This window comes from Tachypleus tridentatus, chromosome 8 (assembly GCF_004210375.1).
Source record: "Tachypleus tridentatus isolate NWPU-2018 chromosome 8, ASM421037v1, whole genome shotgun sequence".
Taxonomy (NCBI): domain Eukaryota; kingdom Metazoa; phylum Arthropoda; class Merostomata; order Xiphosura; family Limulidae; genus Tachypleus; species Tachypleus tridentatus.
Window position 1 is genome coordinate 146,305,648 of NC_134832.1, and position 15,485 is coordinate 146,321,132.

Genomic DNA, 15,485 nt, shown 5'->3' on the forward strand with positions numbered 1-15,485 from the left:
GAATATACAATTGGTGTATATTGTTATTTTTCTCGAACATGAAATACGCATTTTCACCAGGTGAAATGAAACAAACGCATATTTATTTCTTGAAACAAGGCTTTGAATAAATATATGCATACAAAACTATTTACACCGTAATTTTTACAACCAATTAACTTTACCTTACACGGCTTACGAAGAAGCATTTAAAATTATGAAGAATATTCACGAGTGACGTAGTTTTCCAATCACAATGACAAGTGTACTCAATGAACAGAAGTAACTGTCACTTTCGTCCCGTTCTAAAGAAGCCAGCAGATAGTTAACAACGAAATTTCAAAATTTATTATTTCTATCAAGAAAATGGTCTTCAGAGCTTTTTTTATATTTTCTGGAAAATTTGCAATTCATCTGTGGATTTTTTTTTGTCTAAGCAATACCCTTGTCTTCAGTTTTCTCAGACAAAATGTTACTACAAAATTGTGACTTTTCAACAATATAAAACTATTATTTATTACATATTAAAAACCACGACTTAAACATTTAGTAGATTAATAACTACAATTACTATTTAAACTTAATATTTGATGGTACTTTTGTGATACAAACATGTCGTCTTATAGTAATGTCGACCAAAGTGTTGTAATTTGTAGGCACAAAGCCTTTAAGTGGCTAATAATATTAACATATTCTTTTCGATCATTAACATGCTAAGTGATGTCAGTAAATACGTGTAAATTCTATGGTAATGTCTTTTGACACTGTTAAACTGTAACTTATTTTGTGGTACCAAACGTGTTACATTGAACCTTACATGATGAAACCTGACGACGCTGTTGAATGATAATTTGGTAAAATTATTCATCAGTCATGCGATTGTAATTTTGTGTTAGTGCTACGTTTATGTTGGAAAATTTTAAGATTTTTTTTGTCTCAGAAATTCGCGCAAAGCTACACAAGGGCTATTACTATTATTATTATCTTGTATGTATTATTTTCCACCTGCACAGCAATAATATAGATCAACGCGCCAGCTGGTAATACCGTAAAATCTGTTTTCATCATTTTTTCAAAGAAGAATTTTAGTCGTTTTCTATTTAACTTCTTCGTAAAGAAATTATTATATCTTACACATTTTGAAGTATTAAACAAATTCAAGACTGGCCTTCAACAGAGGTCGCTAATGTCTTCTCAACAATTTTTTTTTTGTGACTGGCAATGACTATTTGATCACAGTTCGTTTTATATCTCATTCAACCATTTTGTGATCTGATCCTTTTGTAACTAATGTTAGGTAAAACACGATCCTCAATTTAACATCGAAAATAAATCACTTCATTTCTTAATAAAGTTTTAAATATTTGTTTCTAAACATAATTTTAAACAATATCTACAACAAAGTTTCAAATCCTTCTAAAGTACTTCTGACTTCCAGTAGGCGATTCTTTTGGAATGTAAAACAGACTACCCTCTGAAATGAACTACCCTTTGGAATGAAACGGTCCGAGCGTTAAATCCAATATATATTGTTATAGCACCATTGTTATATGGTAATCTCTACAATGCCAGCGCCACCTTTTGGTCATACACGATCTCATTCTGTATCTTCTACCAAATGACAGGAAAAAAAAAGTAATTTCTGAAATAAAAGGAAGGGATGACATATCTCACGCATCTTGTTTTCACATCTTGACGGTAAATGTAGTTGGTTTTTCTTATCCGGGATACCAACGATGGTTTCTTTGTGGATTTGACCACAACTTTCTACTGAGAGTTTCGTTTGCTAAAGTGTGAAAAAGATTGGTGTTATTTCCTAAATAAGGCCCACTACTCCTGTTGCTAGAGAAATCATTATCTCGTTTCATAAATCTAAAACATTTCTTAAATCGTTTTCGACGGAATTTTCTGCTTGGCAGGGGCCTCCCTCGCGTGCTGAATCCCAGGTGCCATTTCTTCCTACTTCGCACCAGCCTAAATATGGAGAAATCGTCTTGAATATCTTCCTCGAATAAGCACCGCAGACGATCACCACTGCACTGCACAAATAGAAAAACAAAGTACATCAGTTAACTGTTCACATGGAACTTTAAAAATGAATTCGAAATGTACATTTAAGGATCGTTAGAAGATTACAGGTACAGAATCGAGGAAATTTAACTCGTATCTGCTACAAAATTTAATTGTTATCAAGAATACAGCCTCTTAAACTGCAAATAATTTATGGAGCTAAAAACAGAGAAATCTAAAGAAAATGAGCTACACTGGCATTAGATGAATATAGAGCATGAAATTTATTAATATCTGTTTATATATTACAATATGGAGAAAACGACAGTATGGTTATACCGTGGATTGTGCAAATTATTAATATCTGTATATATATACTCTTCAAAACAAGAAACGCAAAAGGATATTTTTTCTTATTTTAAAGAGAAATATATGTAATAACGTTACAAGCTCAGAGTATGTGATGTTACACGTATTAAGGCACTCATTGTCAGACCAAAATGACAATAAAAGTTGTGCACTTTGAAAACGGAGGAAAACATCGGATTTTTCGACAAAACGCATTCGTGTCCAATAAATTTGTTTGAGAGATCTGCATGTTGTACAAGTGCAACATGTGCAAAATCCCTATAAAAGTGATGGGTTCTCGGTTTCCATAGCTCAGTGTTAAGCCACCGACACGCAATACAGTTACGCCAAGACTGACTGAAGCACAACGCAACAACGCCATTGGTCGCTTGGAAGCAGGCGAATCTCGATTAGATGTTGCCAGAGCTGTGAATGTCCACCCAAGCACCATCACAAGGCTATGGAATTGTCACCAATAACATGGATCAACTCGTGACCGTCCACGATCTGGCAGACCTCATGTGACCACGCCCGCACAAGATCGCTACATCCGGTTACGTCACCTACGAGATAGGACCACCATTGCGACGTCTACTGCCTCAACCATACAAGGGCTGCTTAGGATTTCCGATCAAACCGTACGCAACCGTCTACGAGATGCAGGAATCCGACCTCAACGTTCAGTCAGAGGCGTCATCCTCACCCAGCAACATCGTCAAGCACGGCTGAAGTGGACTCGGGCACATCGGGTATGGCCTCATCGACGATGGAGGCATGTTTGGTTCAGCGATGAATCACGTTTTATGCTTTGTAGGCAGGATGGAAGGACCCGTCTTTACCGTCGCCGAGGTGAACGTTTTGCAGCAAACTGTGTGCAGGAAGTTGACAGATTTGGTGGTGGCAGCGTCATGATGTGGGCTGCCATCGCCTACAATGCCTAAACAGACCTTTTGCACATTCGAGGGAATCTTACGGCTCAACGATACGTCGACGAGATTCTTAGGCCCCATGTGCAACCTATCATGGTGAACGTCAACGACGTTTTTTCAACATGACAACGCCCGCCCTCACACAGCCCGACTCACCACTGTCTTCTTGAGACACCACAACATCAACGTTCTTTCCTGGCCCTCCAGATCACCAGATTTAAACCCCATCGAACATCTTTGGGACGAGTTGGACCGACTGCGACGGCGACAACCTCAACTGCAGTCTCTACCTCAGCTTGCAGCAGCTTTGCAGGCTGAGTGGACAGCCATTCCACAGGATGTGATTCGTCATCTCATCGCTTCCATGGACAGGAGATGCCAAGCAGTTATTGATGCTCACGGGGGGCATACTCGTTATTGACGTTGAGTGACGTTAAACTTCAACTAGTGAGCGTGGACTTCGCCTTTGCAGACTTTGGATGTTCAGCAGTGAATGTGCAAAGTTACACACATGTCATACAGAACTACCCGGAATGAACTTGTTAACAATTTGTCTCAAATTTTGCCTTTTGCGTTTCTTTTTTTGAAGAGTATGTATTACAATATGGAAAAAAAAAACTGACAGTATAGCTATACCGTGGATTGTACAAATTATTAATATCTCTATATATATACATTACAATATGGGAAAAAAAAAAAACGACAGTATGGCTATACCGTGGATTGTACAAATTATTAATATCTGTATATATATATATATTACAATATGGAAAAAACGACAGTATGGCTATACCGTGGATTGTACAAAGGGTATTAAAATAAACACTATAAATAACTAAATATTTGATAACATCATTAAACCAAGTATATTGTACAAATACGGGATATATGTTCTAACAATGACTGTGGTCATATCAAAACTAAGTTTTGTACAAATATTGTCTGTATTATTGCCACAACAAAGCTAAATCTGATGCTGTTCCGCTGTAACTTAGATAAAGAAACAAATACCTGTTGGTTTCAGTACGAATAATAACACTATGTAACAAAATGTTTACTTTATCTTGTTTCTACCGGGCAGAAAGTGTTATTTTCCAATTGCTTAAGCCTAAAGTAAATGGAAAAGACCTATTTTTCTCATCAAGCTTTGCTTTTGTGACCTGGGAGCGAATAACGAAAACATGATGGGAAACTATATTTTGGAGCTGATACGTGTCAGTGATGTACATTACATTCGCAAATTTCGAAAACTACTCACTTCAAAACATTTCTGTGTAACTTCAGTATAAATACATGTAAATCTTGATTTATACGTTGTTTTATTCAGACCTTATGTAAATAAAAATGTACAAATTTGCCTGTTTTTACTTAGAAAACAGGTTAATTTCAAAATTTCATTATCCAGGTCACAAAAAGCAAAATTTGAAGGGAATAATGGCCATTTTCTGTACTTTTACAACATAAGAAATCAAGATATAAGACACATTAGCCAGGAACAAAATGTGTGTTACATAGTGTAATAATAGATACTGCAATACTGGAGCGACTGAGTTGTTTTTAGTTATAACAGAAGAGACGTCTCGGCGATTGTTTTGTTATTTGGAACAATCGTTATGAAGTCAGTATTGTTGTTTTTATTTATAATGATGACATGGATGAGTGGATTAAATTTATTTTTTATTGAATAAAAGTTATTTACTTTATTTACATATTTGTATAGCTATAAAACATTATTAAGAAATTATGAATAATATTTCTTATAGCTAAAAAAGTTGTTATTTTTAGAAAACGTCATTTTCAGGCACTTTGTTTTACTAATATTTGTTAAGCCTATTTGTTTTCCAATATTTGGTTGGCTTTCAGAATTGAACACCTAACTTTTAAACTATGATTAATGATCTATATAAATTCGCTATTTCATTCAAGTAAATTAAAGTGTTTTGTAGTAACAATCCTTACAATTAGTACTGTGTGTGTCTACTTGCCTTATGCGAAGATTATATATATTTATTTATACCTGACTTAGGTTACAAATTCAGGTAAAAATAATTGAAATACTATTTGACTGATTATCACTAAATAATTGATTTGATATATACTTGGGTTAATATAAAAATAATTTATCTGTTTTACAGGTAATTTGATCAATAAAAATAATTCTCTTGATACCACATGTTATCCATCTACATGGGTCAATTACAGCTTCATTCCTCAACCCATTACCCATTTTTAAAGTATACTTGAGTTTGTGTTAACTTTATTTGGGAAGAAATAAATTATTTTGAACAAATCATTTGAATTTTGGGATTCTGATAAAAATCGTATAATATTTTAGTAGTTATTTATCATTTTATAATACTTTAACAGTAATTCTCTGCGTCCTTAAATTTCAATTGAAACTTTGAAAAGCAAATGGTTTGGTTGATAAAAATCATTTGGCGCGTGCTTTAATGGCACGTGTGTTAAACTAAGGAAGCAGAATGCGATGGGAAACTCTACTTTTCTAAATGTAAGTTTAATATCTTTTTCAACTATAGCTTTTATCTTCAATGCTATAAGTACAGCTACCAGTTTGGCCACCAATTTTGACTTCCATTAAGTCGTACAATGAATTATTTTTGGTGGAAACCTTTTTGTTTTCCACACCTAAGGTGTTTTTAATTAGATATTAAGACTTTATGTTAACACACACCAACAAGTCACATTAAACAAGAAAATGACACTCATAGTATTAGTTTGGTTTGTTTTGAATTTCGCGCAAAACTACACGAGAGCTATCTGCGCTGGCCGTCCCTAATTTAGTAGTGTAAGACTAGAGGGAAGGCAGCTAGCCATCACCATCAACCACCAACTCTTGGGCTACTTTATTACCAATGAATAGTGGAATTGACCATCACATTATAACGCTCCCACGGCGGAAAGGGCAAGCATATTTGGTGTGACGGGGATTCGAACCTGCGGCCCTCGGATCACGAGTCGAGTGACTTAACCACCTGGTCATGCCGAGCCGACACAAATATAGTAAGCACTACATTATTTTAGGACCAACCAGATTCTTTAATATTCATACATGCTGGCAGTTTTTATCTCTTAAAACATTGTTGGTTGCTTACTTTGTAGTAACACCATAGTAATTAGATTAACAGTTTCTTGTTATCAGTACAGCTGTATCAAACATCGTTATTCATACAAATTGTTTAAGCTAATATCACATGACGTTAAGCGCTCTTTTATAAGATTAATTTCATAAAATTCTGTAAGGTTGTGCTGGAAAGTTGTCAAATAATAATGAGTAATAACTTGTCCACCCAATGATTCTTTTGAAAACGAGCTATAAACTGTTAATCTATTTTGCTTGGCCTAACCAATGCTTACGTATCTGGCACGTCCTTTTACCTTATAGCTCTGCTGCTCTAGTCAGCCATCTTTAACCCGAATGACAAAATTAAAAAAAAAAAATAAAAATCCACTTTTACTCTTAGGTGAAGCTGTAGTAAAAATGTTAAACCTAAAGCTAACGTGACATTTTGTGTAGACGTACGCAAAAAGGTTCGTCAAATATGAGCAGGTTTTGTTGAATAAATTTGCCTATGTGGCTTATATTTACGCCAAATAAGACTCCTAAGTGTAGGTTGAAAACATCTATCAGTGTACTAAATTTGAAAAATAAATCCATTAAATTTAAGTATATTTATCGTCAAACTCCCAGTGGTACAGCTGTATGTCTGCGGACTGACACTACTAACCAGGTTTTAGTACCCGTCGCTAATTGTATAGCTTTGTGCTTTATTTTATAATAAACTTGATGCATTGAAATTAAGTTTCCGTACTTTTAGAGTCAAAGAAAGAAAAAAGAATAAACCCAGTCAAAACTGGAGATGTTATATTTCCGGCTTTTTGTTAATGGATTGTCTTAAAATTTGTTATGCGAAGTAAGAGTCCAGCATAGAACATCTACAGATAATGTATGATAGTCTGGGTTACCATAGTCCGAGATAGAGACGTTGTAAATTACTAAACTATCACTCTCGTTAATAAATACACAGTGTATCCTGTCGCAGGGTAATTTCCTAACCACCAGACACACTACCCTGCATCCTTATGTATATTTTTTTATAGTTATTATAAATTTATTGTAGTAATTTTAAATGCTTTTTAAGTATTTTTTAAACTTATTTTTCTCAGTTGATATTAAAAGTTGACAAATATATTTGTTTGTTTATTTATTAAGCAGAAAAACTACACAATGGGCTATCTGGGCTGTGTCTTTCACGAGTATCGATACATAATGTTTCGTGTTATAAGCCCAGAAACTTACAGTTGTGCCACCAGAGGGCACCATTAAAGAGGAAACGTTTAATAAGGAGTATGGGTGAACCCACGGTAGCTTCAAAATCGGTGAGTAGAGCAACGGAACCGATAAATAGAGCAACTAACCTAATGAATAAAGCAACGGAACCGATAAATAAAGCAACTAACCTAATAAATAAAGCAACGAAACCGATAAATAGAGCAACTAACCTCATGAATAAAGCAACGAAACTGATTAATAGAGCAACTAACCTAATGAATAAAGCAACGGAACCGATAAATAGAGCAACTAACCTAATGAATAAAGCAACGGAACCGATAAATAGAGCAACTAACCTAATAAATAAAGCAACGGAACCGATAAATAGAGCGACTAACCTCATGAATAAAGCAACGAAACTGATTAATAGAGCTACTAACCTAATAAATAAAGCAACGGAACCGATAAATAGAGCAACTAACCTAATGAATGAAGCAACGAAACCGATAAATAGAGCAACTAACCTGATGAATAAAGCAACGAAACCGATAAATAGAGCAACTAACCTAATAAATAAAGCAACGAAACCGATAAATAGCACAATTAACTTAATGAATAAAGCAACGAAACCGATAAACAAAGAAAGGTTGAAAGAAGATTTTAGCTTAAGATGTGTTGTTTTTAAATAAATTGTTAAAATATGTTGAATAAAAAAACATTTTTTATATCAAGAAAAGTGATTTCAAGAGAATAATAATGTTATCGAAACGCCTAATTGGTGGCGAAATACTCCAGTTTTATAAAATATTTCAAAAACATACAACACGGTCTCATGTGAAACAGTTTGTTGGCAAAAGCATTATTTATTTTTTATAAGTTAAAACTAATCATGGCACAGTTAAAACACTGATAAGAAAAGGATTAACTGGTATTTGAATAAGGTAACCTTAATTGGGTCCAAGTTTGCCTTTGATATGTTATTCTAATGTTAAGGTATTCCAGAGTTTCTAATTTTTAATAACACAGTTTTTTTTTGCTGTTGTTGAATATTCGAAACGTACAAAATAAACCATTTCACACACCCTGGTCTCTGAAGTATCTAAAACGAAATGTTAAACAACCAAAGCCAGGGCCGGATTAGCTTTAGAGGTGGTCCGGGATTCTAAACTTTGTGGGGCGCCCTTGTCCCCTTTCAAACAATGGTCCGATCTAAAGTTGGAACTGTTTAACATTACAATAAAACATGTTTTGACATGCACATAGCCACTAACTTGTCATTATTCATTTGGAACACGCCTTCATACAACGCGATATGCAGAATTTTCGAGAAATTCAATGTAAAACTACACGAGCACAAAATCACAGGAACATTAGGCCTATAACAAAATATGCATCTCCTGCCTGGATAAACATAACACAAAAATAATTACATAAACTACAAAAAAATGCAAAACTCAGTTTTAACTTCAGCCTATAAAGTACCACGCAGTATTTCATCCACATTCATACACAAGTATGCAAACATAGAAACAATATCTGTAAGACTTGCATAATGCACTAAATTATTTTAATATGAATTGACATAAAAATGATTTATTGTGTGATCTCGACAGACACTACGTACATGATGAACATAGATAAGTACCTATCTCCTATAAATATATATTTAAGAAACATAAAACAAGCTGGCCACCATGCACTAGACGCCTATAAATAGTTTTATTTTATTATTAATATTAGTATTTTAATTTTTTTCCGATAAATATACATGAAAAAAGAAATATATATATATATAAGTGAAAAAACCAAAAACGAATAAAAATATAAAAAAATTAAAATGGAATAGATGTAAAAAATGGATAAAGGAAATATAATGCAAATCAAGACAATACATGGAGATTGTCCTGAAAAGGACCGGAGTACAGTGAGATACTCTGGCCCAAAATCTAGAACAACAACAAATTCTTATTAGTAGCCGACATGAAAGTTGGGGATGGAGGAAGAGGTCTTGTGCACCTGACTCTCCTGGATATTGAAAAAATTAAACATACCCAAATACCCACAAAGGAGAAGCGAAAATTACAGTGTAACGACTCGAGCACCCTCCCTCCAAACCTGTTAATCCAACTATTCGTTGGTAAAAGAGCAGCCCAATAGTTGGCGTTGCATGGTGATGACTAGCTGCCTTTGCTCTAGTCTTACACTGCTAAATTAGGGACCACTAGCGCAGATAGCCCTCGAGTAGCTTTGCGTGAAATTCAAAAACAAACAAAACAAAATTCTCCTGTTGTGAAGAGAATAAAAACAACACGGTGATCCAAGATTTAAACAAATATATTTAAATTATTTACTAAATATTTATGTTGTGTTGATAACAACATTTCATTAAATGCAGACACAGAAGAAAAATGTTATATTTGGAAAACTAAAATATTTTGTACAGAAATAAACAAAACTGAAACCCCAAGTAATTTTTACGTGGAAAAACAACACAGTTAATGTTTTCTGTCTGTTTTAAGAATTACGTCATCCTTGAGTGTTGAAAAAAAAAACGGAAATAGGAAGCACTAAAGTGTGATTCGAATAAATCTGTTTGTTATGTTATTAAAGGAAAAATAGATCAACTCATTGTAAAGGAATTGAATTACAAGTATTTGGTAATTTCGCGCAAAGCTACACGAGGGCTATATGCACTAGCCGTCTCTAATTTAGCAGAGTAAGACTAAAGGGAAGGCAGCTAGTCATCACTACCCACTGCCAACTATTGGGCTACTCTTTTACCAACGAATAGTGGGGATTGACCGACACATTATAACGTCCTCGCGGCTGAAAGGGCGAGCATGTTTGGTGCGACCGGGATTTGAGCCCGCGACCCTCGGATTACGAGTCGAACGCTTGGCCATGCCGGGCCCAAAATATCATTCAAAGTTATTGTTTTGAATTAAGTACAAAGCAACACAATGGTCTGTCTGTACTCTGCCCACCACGGGTATTGAAACCCAGTTTTTAGCGTTGTAAGTCTGCAGACATACCGCTGAGTCACGGGGGACGCTTTTATATCGGTTTGTGTTGTCTGATCCCTCGTATTAACTACATCACGAATAAAAATGGGTGTTATCATGTATTTTGTACAAACGTATGCATTTTAAATATTATACGTATACCAGCGAACCCGTGGGCCAGTATTGGTTTCATTTTTCAGGTTTAATTACCCATCCGTCTCTGACTATATAAGAGTTATTACAGTATGTCCTTGAACTACTAATTTACGCTTTTTCAATTCATGGGCATTGATTCCTAGTACAATCTATATACAACTTTAAAATATATTTGTAACATAATAATAATGGATGTGGAACACAGTTTTCAAAGAGTTTTCTTTATCAGATTACTGCCGCTTTAATGAAAGACACTGCATAAATAGCTGTGCTCTATCCTGATCCATGCACACTACTTTTTATAACAAACAACAATGAAACCCAAGATACAACAAACTACAAAACCTTATACTGCTGCATATTATATGTTCCCGACATTAGCAAGAAAATAACCAATACTTGGAAACAAATTGTAATAAAACACAACATTCCAGTAAACCAAATTTATTCACAAACCAGACACAAAACTAAAGTCCATATTATGTAAAAACTACACTGACAATCTGAACACCAACAAAATTCATAAAATACAATACAACAATTGCCACGAATTCTATATTGGGGAAACAAGCAGAAAAATGAAAACCAGATTCAAAGAACAAAAAAACATCTTCACCCACTTTTGAACACTGCAAATCAAATAAATACAACATGAACATAGAAAGCACCCAGATACTAAATAGGGAAATAAATATAAACAAAGGTTTGGTTTGTTTTGAATTTCGCCCAAAGCTACACGAGGGCTATCTGCGCTAGGCCGTCCCTAACTTAGTAGTGTAAAACTAGATGGCAGGCAGCTAGTCATCACCACCCATAGCCAACTCTTAGGCTACTCTTTTACCAACGAATAATAGGATTGACCGACACATTATAACGTCCCCACGGCTGAAAGGGCAAGCATGTTTGGTGTGACTGGAATTCGAATGGGCGACCCTCGGATTACGAGTCGAGTGATTTAACCACCTGACCATAAACAAAGGCAAAATCAAAGAAGCCTTACTTATACAGCAACTGAAACTAAAATTAAATCAATATAAAGGAATACCTTTATACCTATACTAATTAATAAGCTAGCATCTAACTGCAACGTCCCCTACAATTCTATACCCGTTTACTCTCTCGTCCCTATGAGATGTGCTCGGCAACAGTCAGTTGCAGCCTTTCTCTTTGTTAACCTGCAGATGATCTAAGGTCGAAACGTTGTTGTCCGCTTTACTGTGGTAAAAGTGTCAATACCCATACCAGCCCTCCTGAGATACATTTCTAACACAAAGGTGTCATGATTACTGTTAACATGGAATTAAGTAACTTTCTAAAACCCACTTTAGGTCATCTTCAGGTTAACAAAAAGAAACAAACCTGTTAACCTGAAGATGACCTAAGAAGGTCGAAACATTGTTCTTTACTTTAATTAAAGTTTTACTACCCATACCAGCCGTCTTTAGAACATACACACCTTTACTGTGTCTATCTACTATGTATTTTGAAACACTCGATAATGTTTATAAACATAATATATTAGGTTTTGAAAAACAAACAAACATGAAATTACTAGATTGTGAAACATTTATACGAATAAATCCAGCAATATAACAGATTAATTTTACATATAAAATTAAATACTATTCATTTATTTGGCTTCTTGCTCCCAAATTTTTATTTTCGACTCTACGAATGTCCTTCTATTTGCATGAGATGTCTAATTCTCTAGTGTATAATTACAAGCAACAATTTCTATACTTACCATTGCTATTGGTTTGCCTTTGTTATCAAAACACAAATAGTTGTTTGTTCGCTTTTCCCGAATGGTTATACCTGACAGGCCCTTGATCGTTTTGATTCAAACACTAGGGTTACTGAAAAAAATAAAAGAACTTTGATTTTTTCGACTTAATACAAATGCATAAACTTTGATTCTAAACAGCTACACTTTGTTTTTAATAAACTACGATAAAACCTGATAACAGTTGGTGTACACGTGACATTTAATGAACACGTGTTCTTCGATACGTGATCGGAAAGTTATAAATAAACATTTATTTGATCACTTTAAATTAATGAAACAGGAAGAAACTACTTAAAATTAAAAGGATCGTTTGGAGGAAAAACGTATTTGGACAGAGTTTTTTTACAGGTAAAAGTTTAACACCACATCATCTTTATCATTGTGTGTCAATACGTTAGAAATCAGCGATTCATAAGTAGTGATCCTACAATTAAAGTTTTGTAGATATTTGTCCAACAGATTTTATGACGAAATATAAAGAGAATGCAAAAGACAGTTGTACATTCCAAATTTGCAGAATAAATACGAAAATCAAACCAGTAGTTACTTACAATACTGTGTTTCTTCGCTAAACTCATGAGTAATTTAACATAGTTTAACCTACATACTTTAAGTACCCACGACAGTAGGAGCGTATTCAATAATGCGTTTAATCCAAGAATGAAGATAACACAGTTTAATATCTATTAAGTGTAAACTAAACAACAATGAAGACCATCAAACAATACCCTTTAGTCAATATTTTTAGTGTACTTAAACCTAAAGCATATCTTCTACAATCTACCTTCTCTATCTCTCCTCTGATAATGTTCTGCTGAGAATCGAAACAATGCTATAGGCATTTTTTTACTCTTTAAGTTTGGCTTGTTTAGCATACACACTGCTGGCCAAAATCTAAAGGCCACTTAACATAAAGAAAAAATATACATTTTGCGTTCTTAGACGCAACCACTTATTTGAGTAGAGCTTCGAAAGACGAAAATAAGAAAAATCAAAATCAAAAACGTTTTTAGCATTTAATAGGGAAAATGTGAACACAATGAAATAAACCTAAATACTACCTGGTCAAAAGTTTAAGACCATACCAAAAGAAGTCCTAGACAGGGTAGGAAATGCCCAACAAGAGGTCTCAGTAGTGAGTTGCACGGCCGTCATTGCGAATAACTTCAAACATTCGCTTTGGCATAGTCGATATAAGCGTCTGCAGAAGGCTGGTTGGAATGTTATTCCAAGTGGTGAAGTTGGCTTCACGAAGATCACTCACTGTTTGGAATTGATGTCCATTTCTATAGACTTTCCTTGCCATCCACTCCTAACATTTTCAATGGGGTTCAGTCCGGGCGAACACGCTGGATGGTCCAAAAGAATCACGTTATTTGTCATGAAAAAAGTCTTTTGTCCTACGGGCATTGTGGATTGCAACATTGTCCTGCTGAAAGATCCAGTCATTTCCACACACGCGAGGGCCTTCAGTCAATAACGATGGTCTCTCCAACATGTCAATTTAGCCAGCTGCTGTTTGACACCCCTGTATAACCTGAAGCTCCATTGTTCCATAGAAGGAGAAAACACCCCAGATCATGATGGAACCTCCTCCACTGTGTGGTGTAGAAAATGCCTCTGGTGGGATATCCTTATTGCGCCAGTAACGTTAAAAGCCATCTGGATCATCCAGGTTATATTTTTTCTCATCAGAGAACAAAACCTTCGTCCACTTTTCTACGTCCCATGTTTGATGCCTCTCAGCAAAGTTTAACCGAGCTCTTTCGTGGTGTGGAAGGAGGCATGGACTTTCAACACGTTTACGGTTTTTGAAGCCTTTCTTATTGTTCTTTAGCTACATTATGCGTTCGTAAGGGCCTTAATCTGGTTCGACGATCGGCTAGCGTCTTGCCCTACAATTTGTCGAATATTCCTGCTCAACGCCGGCGAAATTTTCTTGAGTCGACCACTTGAAATTCTTGTTCTGTATCTCTCAGGGTCTTTAAGAAATTTGCAACAGCAGTTTTACTACGCCCAGTCTCACCAGCGATGGCATGTTGAGAGAGATCTTGTTTTTGCAGCTCGACAATTCTGCCACGTTCAAACTCTGTCAACGTTTTAGCCTTTGCCATGTTTTCACCCAATGTAACACAAGAGATGTCAGTGGAGATGTTGACAATGCTAATGGTTGAACACAAATGACTACATTTCGTTACGTGTTTATCGATTAACGCTTCGTTTCAGTATGGTCTTAAACTTTTGACCAACTGGTATTTAGGCTAATTTCATAGTGTTCACATTTTCCCTATTAAATGCCAAAAGTTTTTTTTATTTTCTTATTTTCATCTTTCGAAGCTCTACTCAAATAAGTTGTTGATTCTAACAACGCAAAATGTATATTTTTTCTTTATGTTCGTTGGTCTTAGGATTTTGGCCAGCAGTGTATCTTCAAAAAATAAAATAAAAATAAGCTTTATATAACAGAATATTCAACAAATATCATAAAGAAACAATAACAAGTATTAATAGTAGCTACACACGACAATTTTATTCAAATAGTGAAAATAACGTTAGATATTCAGGAATCTCTATTAAAAAGCAAAATGAAAAGTAGAGACAAAAGATGGCGCTAACGACCACCATTAAAAGAAAACTGTAAACAGATGGAATACGCAAACACTTATATTTTTAAAAACAATAGAAAAAAATAAGCTTATTTAAAATGTTTATCTATTTATTTCTAACGTTTACGTGAAGCTACAAAAATATACTCTGCACTAAATGTCCGTAATTTTGAACTGATAGACTAGAAAAAAAAAGAGTTAATCAACAGCATCCAATGCCATTTGTGTTACTCTAATTGAATATAGGATTTGACAGTTACTCTTATAACGCATCGATATCCAACAATGCAAATGGCGATTCTTAATGCGACGAACCAGTAGTTCACTGATCTATAGTCCTGTATATTCATGTTCAGAGTTGCATGTTTTGACAAGCGA

The 15,485-nt window shown here is 34.8% G+C and overlaps 1 protein-coding gene across 1 annotated transcript; it reads right to left on the minus strand.

Moving 5' to 3' along the window:
• Positions 1-352: 352 nt before the first annotated feature.
• Positions 353-12,545, minus strand: LOC143224306 (uncharacterized). Its single transcript, XM_076452702.1, has 2 exons — positions 12,460-12,545; positions 353-2,018 (listed from the first exon to the last, which is right to left on the minus strand). The coding sequence occupies exons 1-2, from the start codon at positions 12,460-12,462 to the stop codon at positions 1,698-1,700; spliced, it is 324 nt and encodes a 107-aa protein (XP_076308817.1). The 5' UTR covers positions 12,463-12,545; the 3' UTR covers positions 353-1,697.
• Positions 12,546-15,485: the final 2,940 nt, after the last annotated feature.